General features: G+C 47.3%; 1 protein-coding gene across 3 annotated transcripts in view; it reads right to left on the bottom strand.

Annotated features, from left to right (window-relative positions):
* Positions 1-18,506, bottom strand: part of LOC111158727 (afadin, adherens junction formation factor) — a 133,993-nt gene that overhangs the window by 82,820 nt on the left and 32,667 nt on the right. Inside the window, exons 2-6 of one of the 3 annotated variants that reach the window (XM_022520959.1) lie at positions 14,880-15,075; positions 11,597-11,712; positions 9,290-9,453; positions 6,466-6,626; positions 71-228 (exon numbers count right to left, since the gene is read on the bottom strand). In XM_022520959.1, the coding sequence (XP_022376667.1) occupies positions 71-228; positions 6,466-6,626; positions 9,290-9,453; positions 11,597-11,712; positions 14,880-15,075 (795 nt within the window). The remainder of the gene's footprint in view (positions 1-70; positions 229-6,465; positions 6,627-9,289; positions 9,454-11,596; positions 11,713-14,879; positions 15,076-18,506) is intronic. The other 2 variants (XM_022520960.1, XM_022520961.1) reach the window with 2 other exon arrangements.

The following is an 18,506-nucleotide window of genomic DNA, read 5'->3' on the forward strand; positions in this document are numbered from 1 at the left end:
GCTGAAACGGGACTCGCCGCCTGCGTAACGCCGGTAAGCTCCGCCCTGACAGTCACATACAGTTACGTACCCGGGCAATGCAGTAATCCTTTGGGTTTTCTCTCTCCAGACCGTATTTCTCTAAAGCTTCAGCCACAGCAAAGTCTGCAGGGTCCGTGGTAGACAGCAGGATTGTCTTGTATGGAATATTTGGTTTTAAACTATCTGCATAAATTCTCAATGTTCCACCTGAAAAAAACATTTTGACATCTTTGAGCACTACTTTATTTTATTCCAGTAACAAAGACAGCTAACATTCATGATCACTTAAAAAAGGGGGCACCCAAGTTCCAGGTGCAAGGCGCACGAAGATGGAATCTGTGTAGTAATTCTATATTCGTGTCTGGGAGACAACATGCAACGGCAGTCCCTTGTTGGTCTAACAACCTTCTGTGACACTGACCCACCCGGTATGACGAAGACGGTTTCTGTCCTCTCCTTAAGCCCAAGCAGTTTTTATGACGATGAACCGATGCCCACTATGGGTCCCGGGTGAGAACGGGAAGAAACTCCCGAGAGCTTTGATGGTGCTGCCCGTGAACACGTTTAGCCACACACGGACTCACACAGACCGCGCGCCCCCAGGTCCCAATGCCAAGGATACAGCGACGGACAGGTCAGCGGGGACGCTTACTGTGCGGCTGTGGGGCGCAGGAGGAAAGGACGGACAAGGGGCGAACAGTAAGACAGTGGTACATGTGGTGCAAACACAAGCAGGGCTGTGAGGAAGCGAATGACCAAGAGCCTCCTAAGCGCCGGGACTGTGAAGCCTCTACGAGGACGAGCAGCCACCAGGAGCCGAGCCGCAGGGGCAGCCAGGGGCTGGCGGCAGCCGCAGGGGCCCCTCGAGAGCTCCCGGGCGGAGGGACCGGCAGGCGCTAAGGCCTACAGCTGGCGTGGGTCTGGCTGGGCTCACCGGCCAGAGATGAACCCCAGGTGAAAAGAGGGAAATGCAGTGAGACTGGCCAAGGCCAGGTCACACGGGCCCTCCTCGCCCGCCATCACACAGGCCCAGGCCAGACCATGACCCTGAGAGTCCGGGTCTGACTCTAGTGGAAGCGGGAGCCGCCGGGAGGCTCTGGCTCTGTGCGCGCACACACGGAAGAGCGAGGCCGCGCCCACGTGTGGGGAGTGGGCAGGTCGCCCCTTGTGCTCTCCTGGGGCAGGGGGCTCTGGGGCTGCAGGCGGACGGGAGCCCCGCAGCGAGGCCAGCTCCGATGCGCGCATCCGGCTCCACCGAGGCGCATCCCGCTGGTTTTACTACCTCTACGTCCAGATGCACACGGGAACTGACTTACTAGAAGGACGTGGACAAGAGAATGAGTGAAAACAATCCTACCGGCTGAGGTAACACCTCCGTGTGCTTTGATCAGACAACCACAGAGCAAACCAGACTACCTGTTCGGAAAGCGGAGGAGATGGCTACAAAAAAGGCAAATGGTCAGAAATTTAATTTTTCTAAGAAAATTTTGTATCCGCTAAAAGCCAAGGCAAGTACGTGGCAATCCCAAAGTCACAGACCATAGAGGATGAAAGACTGTTGGGTCTGAAAAAATGTTAAGGTCAGGGTTTACCAGAAAATCATTTAACAAGTCAGTAAGGTTCCTACGGACAGCACCCCTCCAGCAGCTCCTCTTCTAAAGGACACGTTACGACGCGGCCGCTGTAAAATTCACACTCACAGGCCAAATGAGCTCAGCTGTTGGGCGGAATGACTTCTAGCACCTGTCTGAACGTCCGGCATATCCACAACTTGAACTGGTTTTAGTCTGAGCGTGGAATCGAATTCAAAGGGCTTTCAGTTGACAAGCCTAACGCCGCAGTACCCTCCTCGCAGAGACACACTCCCCCCAGCCTGCTGCGCCAGGAGAGAGGGGCAGCTAACAATTTAAACGCCCTACTATGCACTGAGATCGATTTGCACGAACCTGCGCGTCAGCTCTAAGACTAAGGCAGGGCTGCCACTCCACTCTGAGGACAAACGGCCAAGGCCTGCGGGTCTGTGGGACTACAACTGTGGGATCCCCGCCGCAGTGCTCTGCCGCTCCCCAAACTGCTGGTGAGGAAGCTGAGGCAGGAGGACAGACACCTAGAAGAGCTTCGGGATGCTGCCAACGACGCCTTGGTAAGAAATCCACGGCCCTAACTGGTGGCAAAACACTGTGCCACGAACCAATTAACTGACAGACACAGGGCACTTCGGGGCCAACGGCACTCACTCGGAGGCATCACAAGCAGATATACCCGAGTACTGAAGAAGGTTCACGAAGTCCCAGGTCCAAGCTTCTTACAAGCTGCGAGTCTGATCAGCTGTGTGGTGAGTCAGGTCATAAGAATTCAGGGAACCAACCCTCAGGCCAAGCAGACACGAAAATAACGGACAGGGCGGCGAGTCTTGGGAGCCTTACCCCCATGGCCGCGCCCCATCTCTTCTACCAACCAAACAGCCGGGCTAGTAACTCTGACAGGTTATGGAAATATATTTTTAAGTCATTTATTAAAGAAACAAAATAGCTGGACTTAATGTATTCGACATCCTTAGTATTAACCATAAAGAGCTATTTTGCTAATATTTAGTTTTTTACGGTTTCTTGGGACTCTATATAGAAAAATGTTCCTTCTGCTCCCAACTATCTCTTCAACCTCTACTTGGTAGATGTTCTGCTAGTTTTCCTAATTCTTTGGAGGTTTTGTTTTCCTCTTGTCTTTGCCTACTCCTCTTAACAGTAGCCTTCCCTTAAATTCTTCTATTACCTGTGTACTTTCTACCGAAAAGAATCTCACCACGTCCAGTGGTGCTGCCTGACAACCACAGATCGCTCCCAAATCTCTCTCTCCAGCTGACATTGTGACCAGAACCTGGTCTTGAGCCACTCAGCCAGCAGCTCAGAGCATGCCCCAGGTCACACCAGCAGCTCCATGAAACCCGTCTTCCACTCCTAAACGTTCTCTCACTGCAGTCCATCAGCATCCATCTGACTGGAGACAGGTGTCGCAGTCTGGACCACGTCTTGGTAACCCCACCTCTTGGGGCCTCGGCTTCCGTGTGACCAGCCTACGGCCAGCTGCTGTGCTCAGGGACCCAACCCTCACACAGGCAGCACGCGCTCACTTCCAGACGCAGTTCCATGAGATCCATCCTCGATTCTGCTCCCACGGTAACCACTCCAGACCTGAAGCAAGGCTACATTAGAAACTTTCTGAATCCCCACCTTATAACCCTTCAGCAGCACACTAACAGACCACATCTAATTTCTCCATCCAATTTTCGCCATAAACATGGGTCTCTGTGGGTACAGCCTGAAGTGACATACAGAGTTTCCCGTAACAATACACACATTACATCCTAATCCACATTAAAAGCACATTTCTTCTAAAAGTATTTTATTAAGTTACTTACAAAAACGGATCCCCTGAGCTAGCTACGTTTCTCACAACTCACGCGTCCCTGAGCACACTTGGCTATTCCTCAAGGAATCGCTGAGAAAATGATCATTTCGATCACGTCAAACTCCTTCCTAAGAGAATCCCTCTGGGTCTGTCAAGCGAAAGGTCCCTGTACATTAAGCATCTCTGAGCACTCCTCTTGTTCTTCAAAAATTTTATTCCTTTCTTCCTCCTCTTTGTATTTTCTTTCCCTCCTCATTTTCTTTTTTTTTTTCCTTAGGGCACACATTTCTAAGCCATTTCGAATCTTCCAGCAAACAGGACAGGACAGCTATAAACAGACGGTCACCTGGAGCTCGGGAGTGACGGGTTACATTTATCCATGGAACTAGGAAGCGGCCCGCTCTACCCACTGCTCTGAGTCACGGACGCTGCAGCTCCCATGGAACGTGTAACTGAGACTCAGAAGAAGGCTGAGGGCCCAAGTAAACACGTGACAGAGCCCGTGTGGCTCCCCGTGGGGAACACATCCCTGACACAGCACCCGGCGTGAGTTCCGAAGACATGGAATCCCTGGCAGTTTCTGTCAAGTGACCGAGCACATCAGAGCCCCGGTCCACAGACAACCCCAAGAAGCAGACAATACAAGCTGAGAGACTAACACTCTTCGCGTGAACGTAATATGGGTGTCAACACGGCCCCCCATGGGTCTGCCCCGCTGTCACACACGCAGACTGGATTACAGTTACGACTGTCATCTGGGTAGGGGTGGAAACCCTCTGACTTGGGCTTGGGCTCCAGAGAAGGGGTCCACCGTCGGAGAATCGCTGCGAGTCCCGATATTCAAAACCCTAAACCGAGCGAGTGAGCAAGCAGGTGCAGAGCAGACAATGGGCCACCAGCAGCTCCCAGTCTGCGAGCATAAGGTCGGGGAGGACCGCAGGGTGGCGGGCCCTGCTCAGTCAGACACCCACACAGAAGGCCGGATCGGTGATACAGTCCTCACATATATGGCTTCTTTCTGAAACTCAAAATGACTATGCTGTCATTCTGTAACAACCAAAACTAACTGACAAGTTTCTAACAAATATTTTCTTTGCCGAATACAATTACAGGTTAATTACAAATAACAGTTTTATGTCAAATAGCTAAATAGCTAAAAACATACATGCCCAATTTACAGCTCAAACAGTAAAGTCATCTGTTATAACTCTCTCTACGACGTGCTAGAGTCATCTCTAGCAGATGCCCGAAGCAGAGGAGACGAGGTGGGGGAAACGTGTATGGACCACGCTGCCGTTTAACTAAAGGGGCTGACAGGGACAAAAGCTGAACTTCTCTACATATACCTTGTTTTGCAGATATGACTTGGGAACTACTAGGTACATGAAATTTTTAAGAAACAAACCTCTAAAATCAAAAGCAAAACAAAATGAACAAAGCGAAGTATAAATCAGTATGAGTGTCTGACCCCACAGTCAGGGATCTACACTATCATTTCAGAACACAGTAATTTCATAGTGTGCCTTAGTGGGCATACTCACAGACAAGTTTGCAAAAAAGCTTAAAATTTCTTCAGTATCACACTGTTGTTAATATTAGTATTATTTTCTTTTGATATTACTATTTATCATAAGGAAAAGCAAATAATTACGTTATCAGTATTAGATGCGAAGAATTTTTAACCTAAGTGAAAAGATACTCAGATCTTCTGAAATCAAAATAGTAAAACAAAACAAAACAAAACAAAAAAACAAAAAAAACAAGGTATTAAAAGTATTTCCTAGCTCATCCACCAAACAGGTGCACAAGCAAACACTAACCAGGAACAAGGAGCAGCCCCAGCAACCAAATATTTGTCCCACTACAAAGAAAAGGAGCCCGGGCCGCCTGGGTGGCTCAGTGGGTTAAAGCCTCTGCCTTCGGCTCAGGTGATGATCCCAGGGTCTTGGGATCGAGCCCCGCATCGGGCTCTCTGCTTGGCCGGGAGCCTGCTTCCCTTCCTCTCTCTCTGCCTCTCTCTCTGCCTGTCTCTCTGCCCACTTGTGATCTCTGTCAAATAAATAAATAAAAATTAAAAAAAAAAAAAAAAAGAAAAAGAAAAGGAGCCCTTGGAGAGACAGCAGCTTGCTCGCTAGGGCAAGAAATGCACTGGGTGGGTGCACTGGACGTCCTGTCACACAGGGAGACCGAGAGCACTGCGGACACGTGGAAGCCTGAGGTGCCGGCAGAGGACACCCGCGCCGCCTCAAAGTGACAGCTCAAGAATCAGAAGGACAGTAACGGCAACAGATGGAAAAATACTGCCAAGTTTTAGCTCTGCGAGTTCATGGAAACATTCCACAAACACTGCTCACCTGTGCTCACCTGTGGACGGTACCAGGGAAGTAGTTCTCCCCTAGAACCCTAAAGCTGCATGTTCACGTGACTGAGGAAAGAGACAGCAGGAGGAGAAGCGGCCGTCTGCAGGATGCTGTCCGCACACGCTGCAAGACCAACAAGCGCCCAGTGACGCATCCTGGAGGGGAGCTAAAGACAGGACCGGAACCCGGAGTGACAGACACACCAAGCAGGGGCCACGTGCAGGTTCCACGCGGCCCCCGACGTGCCTGGACCTGAGGCCATCGGCAGCACGTGACCGACAGAACAGCAGACAGCACTAGGAATTAGCCTCAACTCTTCTGCACGTGACCATGGGACTGCGGTTCCTTCTGTTATCATTTTTCAAGAATCCTTACCTCTAGGAAAACCGTGAAATGGAAGATGAAACACTGAGAAATTTGGGATCTGCTTCAAAACAGTCCAATTTAGGAACAGGAGCAATGCATGCAGGAGCAGAGACGAGACACGCGTCCTCCATCCCAGGCGCTGGACGGTGTCTCCCGTCTCCTTTCACATGCGTTTTCCAGAGTTACAAAACGAAAACACAAGAAGAGCCACACTGGGGAAACTGTGTCACTAAACCTAAGTCTCAGGGAAGGGAACTCCTGTACTTCAAGCCAAGCTGGGCCGGCAGCGCGGGAAGCCCGCCACGGGTACCTGAGTCCGGCCGCCCGTCCGAGCTCCGGAACTCCTGCATCCTCCTTTCCAGCTTCTGCTGCCGGCGCCGCTTCATGACGACCTCCGGATTCGAAATCGTTCGCGTAAAGCTGGTCTCCGGCATGTCTTTGTAAACCTCAGCGGCCAGACGGGAATTCTCACTGGAAGACAAGAAAGGCACCAGCGGTCTTTTCTCAATGTTGTGTTGGAAAGAGCTGTGCTGTAGTCACACACACGCGCCCCTGGCGGACAGCCCTGGGGCTCGCTCTGTCCGCGTGCCACGGGTGAGTGACGCGCTGACGTGTGCTGCGGGTACAAAACGAGGTTCCTCTCGTTATAAGCAACACACTAAACTAAAGGGAAACTTATCATCAAGATCTCCCGATGAGTTTACGTGACTTAATTACTGTGCATTCACCAGTCTAAAAGAAAACTGTATTAATTACACGTCAGGAATTTCCACCAGCGCTTTCCTAAAATAGACAAAATGAGCAATACAACATTCAACCATAAGAAATAAAGGAACAAATATACTTTTACTGAGTAAAACTGTCTTAAAATTACAGTAAATCTTGAGCTCAAATATTATGGTTTTTTAACAAAATGATTTACCAACATTCACTTTCCTGAAGCTAAATTTTCAAAAGGAAAAGGAGTCGAAAGACAAGGAGTCAACTGTAGAGAATGAGGACCGATGACTAAATTTTGATAAATACACTTTGAAGGTGTCATTTTTAATCATAAAAATACTTTAGTGAAAAACCAATCAAGCACTGGGGTGCCTGGGGGGTGGTGGGCACAGTCGGTGAGCCTCGGACTTCTGGTTTGGGCTCAGGTCATGATCTCAGGGACCTGGGGCTCCAAGAGCAGCCCTCACAACAGGGAGTCTGTCTTTCTGCCCCTCCGCATGCTTTCTAACAGCAAAAAATCAAGCTTTGAATCAGCCCAACTGAACGATTTAACTCGTTTTAAGTGACTAATTTTCTAAACACAGACAATATATCACCACGTAAACTGCACTGATAACCAGGAGAAGCCACAGCCCACGTCTCAAATGCTCCTTGTCTCTGGCATTTCTCCTGCGCCAGCACTGGACTTTCTTGAGCTCTACTGCTTACGCTGGAGAGAACCTTACCATGTAACACTGTGCTCGAGAGTTTGTGCTCATTACACAGACGTCACTGCCTGAACCCACTCTGATGCGATCCAAAATGGGCCCGAGTCCACTCTAAAGTAAACACCATTAACTAAGGAACGGTTAAGTGTCCTCAACAGATACAGAACGCTGTTGCTAACAAACAGAATATAGATGGTCGGTGAGTGTATAAAAAGACATCTGCCTTGCTGATGATAAAATAAATGCGAGCTATGGGAGCTATTATGCACAGTTCCCAGGGCAGGAGGAAGCAGGCAGGCTCGTGGGCTCCAGAAGACACTTCCAGGGGCAGCCTGCGACACGTGCGTCCTCAGGCTGCCCGAGCCGTGGTCCGGAGCGCTCCCAGAGCTGGAGAGCAAGGACGCCCATAGTAGTAGTGCTCGTAATACCAAAACACCTAGGAACTACCTACAGCACACAAAAAGGAGCCAGTGAGATAAAACTGTAAAAAAAAAAAAAACTGTGAGACCACGACATAATCATCTGAATTACTTCATGCTTTTATGGCAATACATCCTTGTGAATGTATACACGCGTTTATGGGACATATTCCAGTGGCAAAATGTCACTTGGAAAGCTCTAGTTTTAAAAGCCCATAATTGTATTTTTTTAGTTTACAAACTCTACATAAACACATAAAGTATATATTTGTGTATGAAAAGCAAACTACAGGGATGCGTGGGTGGCTCCGTCAGTGAAGCGTCTGCCTTCGGCTCAGGTCATGATCTCAGGGTCCTGGGATGGAGCCCCGCATCGGGCTCTCTGCTCAGCGGGGAGCCTGCTTCCCTCTCTCTCTCTGCCTGCTTGTGATCTCTCTATCTGATGAATACGTAAAAAGAATCTTAAACAGAAACAGTAACCAAAAAACCTACGGTTCTTTTTGGGCTCCTGTGAGGACAGGTGACTCCTCCTCTTTCTCTGACAACCATACGCTGACTTTCTACCGTGAATGCTGTCACCTCAGCACTGGACGGACAGTGCAGACACCACGCTGCAGGCCCAGCCAGGCGACAAGAGGCCTCGGGGGCAGCACACGCCATGCCTCGGGCCTAACGACCAGACTGACACACGTGAAGATGGGCGGGACGAGGCCAAGCTCTCCCACCCAGGGGGAAGGTCGGCTTCCTCTGATGTCTTTCCTGTCATCATCAAGATGCACTGATTCCCCTTATTCCGGCAGCCCTGAGGTCAGAAGCTCAAAGGCCTCTCGAGAGGAAGTACAGCTAGGACGGGGCTGGTGTGGCGACGGAAGGAAGGGGAGCTGGCGGGGCTGGAGTCAACCAGACAGCATCTGAACCGCAGCTACTGTTCGGGCTGTCCCTGCCGCCCTCAGGGGAGCAGTCAGTGGAGGGAAGGACTGCAGGATGGCGCTGCTGCCTTAAGGACCGAAACACCAGAGACAAAAGGCCAAAGATGAAGAAAATACCGACCTCCGTCGTCTACTCCGAGAAAACGCGACTGCTCACCAGCGTGCTTCTCTGGGACTAGCAAACCCACGAGACAGGAAGGGTCGGCCGTCGGCCGTAACCCTTGCTTAGGTGAGACCCTCCCCCCACACAAGAGCCAGAGGCGACCAAATTAACTTCCCAATGGATGTGCACCCTCTTCACAGTTTCTCTGGTAATTTAACGAGCAAAGGCAAATAGAGATATTTCCAGAATTACTTACATGTCATCCCCCTGGAAAGGCCCATCATCCTTATCAGATGCCTGCCTCACTGCCTCTTTTTCTCTCTTCTTTTTCTCCTTCTTTTCTTTCTTTGAGAGAGTTCTCTTGAAGTTCTGGATAACACCTTCTTTCTCCTGCTTTTCAGGTCCGTTGCTTTGAGCCTTCTGGTGAAAGCAGCATCATTACTATGACGGCTGGTACACAGAGTCACAGAAAGGTCTTTAGGCCACGCTGACCGCCTGTCGCGTGCTACCCTGACACCCAGCTACAGGAACGGGGAAAGGTCCGGGCGATGGAACGCGCTGTACTTTGACTGGGCTGATGTTACAGGCATGTATTTACAAAGCTGAGTGAATTATACATCCAAGATCTGTGTGTTTCCCTGTGTGTATATTTTACTTTAATTCAAAACTAATATGTAAGTAAACAGAAAACCAAACCCACTAAGAAAACTAGAGTAGGAATCACGAAACCTGATTTTCAATTAATAAAAATCCAAATAATTTACATAAAGTTACTTTTTTTAAAAAAGCCTAATCAAAATACGGAAATAACTGGGGTCCTGGGTAGCTTAGTTGGTTGAGCATGGCACTCTTTTTTTTTTTTTTTAAAGATTTTTATTTATTTATTTGACAGAGATCACAACTAGGCAGAGAGGCAGGCAGAGAGAGAGGAGGAAGCAGGCTCTCCGCTGAGCAGAGCCCGATGCGGGGCTCCATCCCAGGACCCTGGGATCATGACCTGGGCCGAAGGCAGAGGCTTTAACCCACTGAGCCACCCAGGCGCCCCGAGCGTGGCACTCTTGATTTCATTTAGGGTGATCGTCTCAGGGTTGTGGGATTGAGCCCTTGCACGTGACTCCATGCCCAGTGCAGAATCTGTCTGTCCCTCTCCCTCCCCCTTGCTCTAATAAATAAAATAAAAAAAAAAAAAAAGGAAATAACTGTTTAAATCATTATCTACTTCATATTTAACTTCAAAACAAATGTTAAGCATACTGTAAGAAGCTGACTTTTTTAGAGCAAAATTATTAAGTGCTGTTTGTGCTAAGACTTCCAATTTCTTTCCCAGATCTTATTTATCTGCTTGTTAATTCTTAACTCACAACATGGCCTGCTAAGCAGATGACACAGAGGCTTTTGGGGGGGGATAATTAATAGGCTGGTAAAGAATCAAGAAAAGCACGAAAGAATGGTTACTGTATTGGGAAATAAGCTACCTTCTGTTTTATCTAAGTTAGCATTTCCATTTTCCTTGCTAGCCACTTCAGCATTGTCCTAACCCTCATAAGAGCTCTCATGCACATGGAAGAAGATCTCTGGCCCACTGCAAGGCACATCAGCTGAAATCAGGGGGCAGGAATGAAATAAAACATGGACCAAAAGAAAAAAAAAAAAAGAGAGAGAGAAAGATGTCCGTTATTCCTTTATATGAATTTGCTACAAATGCCAAGCCACTGAAGCACGTAACAAGTAAGGCCGAGAACACAGCCCGTGTATCTAACACTCTTCAGCACAGAACACCGACATCACGGAAATAAGGTGGAACGTCTCTGTTTCCAGAGTGAACAATGACACTCTTTCCCAATCTGTTGAGGAAAATGATTAAACAGAAGATTTTTTTCAAAATATCCTTGACTTTTGCATTTGCTATCATTTGTCAATACTGAATTCTAGTGTAAGGTGCCGCTTGATTTGACACAGAGATGACAGCTGTTTTCGAGTCTTGTCTGTGTTTCGTAGTGCTCCGCAGAAGAACAGCGGCACAGGAACCCCCGTCTCCCGACCCCTGAGAGAGTTTCAGCATCACTGCATGACCTCAGCCCAGAAAGTCTGCTAATTTCTTATCTTACACAGGGTATGAAAAGGTTGAAAATGTGCCCTATTAAGTTGTATCTGAAAAATCTACGCATAATACGTTATTAAAGTTCTATTTTCCCTTATGATTCTTATTAAAACATATTCTGACTTTCTAATTTGGTAAAAAACCTGGGGCTGATTAGTTGATCATTCAATCTCTTAATAACAAAAGCTTCCATAATGCTTCTTTGCAAAAGTAAACAGCAATATTGGGGATTATTTAGCGAAACAGGATGAAACAGAGAGAAGTAGGAGTCCTTTCCGTTTGCTTACTGGGAGAAGGGCAAAAAAGTCATTTAGGAAAAGCAGCAGACGGGACAGGTCAGTGGAGTCCTCCCATTATCGTGAATCTGTCATTCACCATGGTCAGACCTGGACCCAGGATGTGGTCAGCATGGGACACAGCCAGCAGGGGACGCCGCCAGCACGGGACGCGGAGGGACCCTACCTTAGGAGGAAGGGCATCATTCTCATTCTTAAGAACAAATCTGCCCTCTCGATCATCCTTATTCCAATTCAACTGAACAACAAGGGGCTTCTCATCTATATCCAATCTTCTTTCTTCTTCAAATCATGAAATGAAAAAAAATTAAGTCATGGTTATTCACCGGCACCAGCTAATACAACACTCTCATATACGTTTAATTTATTACTATGCTAATCCCAATTAGCATATGTTAATCAGCACAGCAAAGCTACCTAATGCTAGCACAATATTCTCATATACGTTTAAATTAAGATATAAGATACTTCATCACCACAAATACTTACTAACAGGCTGAAACGTCATTTAAACTGTGAGGCGCTAGTTGTACTCACTTACTGTTTTGTTGCCACTGTAATATATACTACCATGTGCCCAACAATGACCAGGGCTAATGTCCTTATGACATTTAGAATCCAACTGGAAAAATAAAAGAATTATACGCAAACTAGGGGGAAAAAAGTATATAGGGCTTTGCTATCAGCCTAATTCTGTAAATCAAATTATCTCATATATGCAATTGGAAAATAAAGAAACAGTGTTAACATAACACAGGAGTTCAGTCAACCTGTGAGATTGCCTTCTCACACGAGTCTTAGTGACTGCTGTACTCTTCTTTCTATCCCTCATCTCCCAAGCTCACCAGGTCCAGCCCTCACAGCACCTCCCACCAGGAAACCACCATCCCATGTCCTCGTCAGGGTGAAGTGCTAGGGTTAGAATACTCCTCGCTTGCTAGGCATGTACTGGTCAGGATGGTGACGGAGTGGGCATCCTGAGGGCCCGGCACACCTTGGCCGCTTAGCAGAAGCCTACAGCTGGCAAAGAGCATCCACGAAACCGTAGAATGTCCACACTGAGGGCGGCAAACACAGGAGGTGGAGGCCAGCTGGAGAACCACCATGGTAAAGGAAGCAGGAATGAACGGGACAAATTTAAAGGATAAAAAGACTTACTCAGGCTTTTAGTAAATACTGTTTATAAACAGCAATGTTAATTATAGGAATACAGAAATAACAAATTCTAATTTATTATTTTATGAATTGAAAATATGAGAAATGAAAGAGCAATAAATTAGGGAATGGATGAAGTTTGAAATTCCTGCTACAAACCAAAATTACCAAGTTCTTCTTGTTGCAAAATTTGTACTAGATCAAAATCCTTCACAGTGTATTTTTAGAGAAATAACTCTGAGAACAACTAAGTTGAAATTGTAACAGTAAAAACAAAACCAAGGGTGGGGTATTCTAAAGAACATGAGCCTACTTATTAAGTGTAAACACAGTCAGGGTCCTACCGCAACTTTTTAACTTTTAAAATCTCTTTCTGCCTTAGTGGGTCTCACACCAGGCAGAACTCTGTTTATTTTCCCTGTTGATTTCACATAAGGAATCCTGAAACACAGAAAGGAGAGGAGCGGAGTCTCGCGGACGGCGGGGTGCGGCTCGGGGCCTGGGCTTCCGCACATTGGACCTTCGGTTTGCAGGCACGAGGCGAGGGGCCCTCGGAAACATCAGGGAAACGAGGTGCACTGGGTGGGCGCTGCAGGCACTGCTAGCCGCAGGCAGCCCCTCGTCCACACCAGACCGCCTCGTGCCCTCTGCTAGTGCCACGGCAGGGTCAAAGCAGGAGTTCCGTGGCGCCGGACAAACCAGCAGACTGCCCCAGACCCACGTGGACAGGAAATGAGGACACACAAACCCATCAGGGATGAAAATTTTAGTCTTCCCTGCATTTTACATGCACAATTTTTTCAAACATCTATCAAGTTGTTATTAGAGTATAAATACTTATTAACTTGTCTGAACTGAACTACTCAGTAAAATGAAATGTTAAGTATTTCCTTTGACCCACAGGTGCTACTGAAAATCAATGACACCCTACGGGCTCCCTGATCTGAAAACGGAGAACAAGCATACGAGGGCTCTCCCTGCATGGCAGGCACAGGTGCAGCCCGCTGTGATGAGCACCACGTGTGCAGGGACAGAGTCAGCCTGTCCCAGCCGCTCACCTCTGGGCGTGGGTGGCTTCCCCGCCTTCTCCAGACACCTTTATTGGGCACGCACCCCCTTACAGGGAAGACAGTTTACTTTTTAATTAAAGGAAATTTAAAAGAAACTTCATCAAAATCATTCCATTTTTAGATCTCAAATTTCAATCTTACGCGTTACCCCAAACACTTCATTTGGTGGCTTTCAAATGACCAAAAAGTAAAAACACAAAAAGGTCTGAAAGTGAGTTATTTTCTTCTCGATAACCTCGTTGTAAGGATTCCGAGGTAAAGGAAAAACTCAACCTCAGAAAAACCATCCAGAGGAAGTCCCCTCTGTTGTGAGATCTAGCTTTGGCACCATCTGCGTGTGGGACGCCCTCATGACGTCACCAGAGTAGTAAGTGAGCCTGGCCCACCTGACATCCCACTGGAGAAAAGAGTGTGTGGTCATACCCAAATTGCACACAGTACGAAAGTGTTCCCCGAATTCCGCATGTACACAGAAAACTGTACTTCTGAAGCTGAGACAACTTATGTTCAAAGAGGGCTCGGGGATGGACTTGAACAGGTGCCACATTCCGGTCTGGATGGAACGTAGTCTTTCGCGTGCTCACTGAGAGCTGCCTTTTTTATAGGTGACTCAATACTTCCGAAGGACTCATAAAACTTTTAGAGATTTTCACATTTCTAATCAGTCTAACTTAAAATTGCTGCTTGATACAGATACATAGGATATTTTCAGAAACTTTAAACTTAATTAAAAACAAGGAGAAATTACTATCTACCTAAGACAATTTCTTCAAGATGCCCTAATTATCCCCAAAGAAGAGTGAAAATATACTGCCTCACATTAGAAAATACTCATTTTTGTAAGACTGATGACTCATACTCACATAACGTCTATTGGGGTTAAAATAAACTGTCATATTATATATAATCTGCACGTAAGAGTTCCAAGAACCACGGCTCCAGAAGCAAGCAGCGCCCTGTGTCATCGGTGCGCGGGCGACACCTCGGGCTGCCAAAATTTTAATGAGGACACACCACGCTACATATCCCTGCTGACCCAGCGCCTGCACGCTACCTTCCCGCGGGGTCTCACATGGACATTTCGCAGACACGCCGCACTATGCCTGCCCCTCCAGAAAGAGAAGCCCCCGCGGGAAAGTAGGCTGTGACCAGACTGCCCCATGGACCAACGCACGTCTGGGGAGCTGGGGAGCCCCCACCAGTGCCCCAAGTGTGCGCACGGACCTCCACTGACGTGCACTTCATAGAGGGAGTACTTGGGGGACGACAGCATCCGCATGTCAGGCCGGAATTTCTCCGCCAGCGTCTCGATGACATCCTGGGTGGTAGCAGTACTAGACACCCTAATGCATTTCGTTGCAAAGTTTCCAGCAGCTTTATCTTGAAAATAAAATCTCATCACTCCATGGAACTCCAAATCCTAAAAGAAAACAAAAAGATACGATTTTGGAAAAATAACATTCTAAACTCCTTGGCCACCCTCACTGCCCCCCGTGTGACTGAGGTCCACAGGCTCATCAGTTCCTCCTACCGTCGCCCGCCACTCTAGCCCAACCAGTCATCCACCTTCGACAGACACCAAGGATCCAGCCACAGTCTCGTTCAAAGCAAGTCAGATGATGTCACTCCTTCCCATTACTCCTGGCAAAGACCGTCCTACGGGCTCAAAGCCCATCACAAGTTAAGTTTTCTCTAATTCCTCCCAATCTATTTGCTGATTCTTCACTAATAATTATGACCTAATAACTGTAATAGTTATGGGACAGTAAAATGTGGCTAACTGTATAAACCATATGAAAAGTAAAGCAGAAAATGAAACACTGACACATACTTCTAACCCCAAAGCTTTACTATGCTTGCTCAGACCCTGTCAGATCACTAGGCAGTCTGTCCTACCCACTTCCCACTGCCCCAGGGAAATACAGGGTAAGTTAACATGTGTGTAAAAAGAAACACACACACACACACACACACACACACCACTGAAGCACAGATCTTGGGTTGAAATAGGGCCACTGATTATGGGGGTGACACTGAAAAAGCTTTATCAGTTAGCAAAATGGGTACTAACAGCCCTGCCCCTGTCTCTCAACAATCCTATAAACTGCGTCTTTGTACAGCTCAGGTCAGGTGGCAAAGAAAGTCAAACAACATCCTTTTGGGAGGTTTGTCTTTTACTCTGGCACCCCTGGACCTCCATGAAGTAACAATACCTGTGGAAGACGCCCCTGAACTGTAATCACGTCTGTCAGCACAGCACCGTACCGCTGCGACCGGCACCGTACCGCTGCGACCGGCACCGTACCGCACCGTACCACTGCGACCAGCACCGTACCACTGCGACCAGCACCGTACCGCACCGTACCACTGCGACCAGCACCGTACCGCACCGTACCACTGCGACCAGCACCGTACCACTGCGACCAGCACCGTACCGCACCGTACCACTGCGACCAGCACCGTACCGCACCGTACCACTGCGACCAGCACATGAGACGCCGCTGAGCTGTGACCGTGCGTGTCAGCACGGCACCGTACCACTGTGACCAGCACTATAAGCACAACATTCCCGGTATTAACCACAGCTCCTGCGTGCCAAGTACGTCCTATACTTCCTCGATGTCAAGAGCTGTCCGAACGCTTTCCCCTGCAGAGCTTCCCCAGCTCTCCTCTGCTGGCCGGCCCCTCCCCTCACCTGTCCCCTGGCCTGTCCCTCTCAACATCCAAATGTTTCCACTTCAGGTTACACTCTCCCTATCCACCCCCCCCTCAGGCTATCCTAAGACTGCAGAGGAGGAAACAAGAATTACTCTACACCTTTAGTTGAATAAATTTAGGTCTCTATGGGAGTCCTACTGCGATCCCAGGATTCTGATGCTATCATCACCACTACCGCTCTGAAATCACCTTTAGATTACACTAACAGTCTCAAACATTAACTGGCAAAACTACCCTGGCTCCTCCCATGCCTCATGCTTTATAGATGAAGTTGAACCAAAAAGGCAAAGTAGCCTCCCACTTGATCATTTTGCTAACACAGTAATCTTCCATCATTTGCGGCATGACTAAGCCAGGTGCGCTTAGACAAGAAAACACCACTTTCTCTGGTAACTGCCCACGAACACCTCCACGCTACCAGACGTCAAAGATCGGGGAGCGAACGCCCAACTGGGCAAGAACACAGAGGAAACCATCAAGAATGAATCTGGTACCACAAGCATGGAAAAGGGGAGACCCCTCAACCACCCTCATGAAAATGCCTTATGTACAGATTACTACCATTTTTAAGAGGAAACTACAAATACAGAATCTGTTATTAATGTGGTTTTGCTACTGATCTCACATAAAATGTTGAGATAAAAGGAAAAAAAGGAACAAACCCAAGGGCAGAGATCCAAAAAGCAACAGCATGTCTACAGAGAAATAGTATTTCTGTTGATGTTTTTAAAAAAACAAATCTCCAGGTTCTACAGTGAGCCTAAATAAAGCAGCCTACTAAAACTACCTTTGATTTCATTTGCACTATATAAATGTTAATAAATAATAACTTAGTTTGCCTGGTTACCTCATTGTCACACAGAATACCTGAGTACAGCTATTACTAGAATAACACCTGAATAAATTAATACATTAGCACTGTTTAATTATTCAAAAAATAAGTTTGGCCTGTGTGACTAAGTCCACAGAATTTTATCAGACCTGAGAAGATTGATAAAATCAAGTTCCTGAACCTCAAAGATCAAACCAACTGTAGTAATAACTAATATATATTAGTTATAATATAACTAATAATAACTAACATATATTAAGAGCTACCGTGTGCCAGATACGAAAAGTTCAGCATTTAATTCCTCGAACATGAATTAGGTACTGTTATCATCCCAACTTTCCAGGGGCTACGAAACAAAGTCCACGGAGGTTTTACGTCTGTCTGAACTCAGATCAGACAGCTCGCCAAGGAGCAGGGCTGAGACACAGACAGCATGAGCTGTCCCCTGAAACTACAACTCTTACACCACCATGCCCTAACCCTCCTTCAAGACGCTTCATCTTCTAGAGGAGGATGGGTATGAACGTCTTCCATTTCTTTACAACACGTAGAAGAGGGGTTCCAGAAAAACAGTGAAGAGAAAGAATTCTGACACTCAGAGGGGTCAATAACCTCTGAGTTATTGCCACAACCCCCGCCTAGACAGATCTGGCATCCGGATACAAGATTCTCAAAGCTCACTCTGGGCTCCGAGGCGAGGCGAGGCTCACACTGTGCGCGGTGCCTGATGAATTTCTCTATTAGCCTGTGAGCCCGCACGCTGCAGGGTGCGAGGGACACCTGGAGTTTGCAGCAGGGCAGAAATGAGTTGGCATTTCAACTTAATAGCTGTGTCTTTGAGTGAGCTCTCCGATATGCATGTGAGCTCCAATTTCCTTGATTATAAAATACAAATAAGCTTGTTTTGAGGAGTAAACTATATAAAGAATGAGCAATCAGCACTCCCACTAGACAGAAGCTTTCCTGAGGGGCCTCTGATTCATTGTTCTAGGCCCTCCCTCAGTCGCTAGTACATTGCTTCACACATAAAAATAACAACAAATTTGAGTCAAAACTTCCAATAACAATATCCGACTCTTCCAGCTGTGGTTTGTCTGTTCTGAACTGAGATGGGCTCTGGGACAAACTTCCAATCTGTAATAAGCAGCCGTGAAGTTTCAATGACAGGCTAACAGTTACAACTGTACAAAGACAAATGCTTCCTTAACAAAGTCCTTACACAAACTACGCAAAAGACAACACTATTTAAAATTTAAAAACACTGTTGTAGGTCCCCCAATACCTAAATGTACTGCCCACTT

Source organism: Enhydra lutris, unplaced genomic scaffold (genome assembly GCF_002288905.1).
Source record: "Enhydra lutris kenyoni isolate GAN:26980312 unplaced genomic scaffold, ASM228890v2 scaffoldscaffold62, whole genome shotgun sequence".
Lineage (NCBI taxonomy): Eukaryota > Metazoa > Chordata > Mammalia > Carnivora > Mustelidae > Enhydra > Enhydra lutris.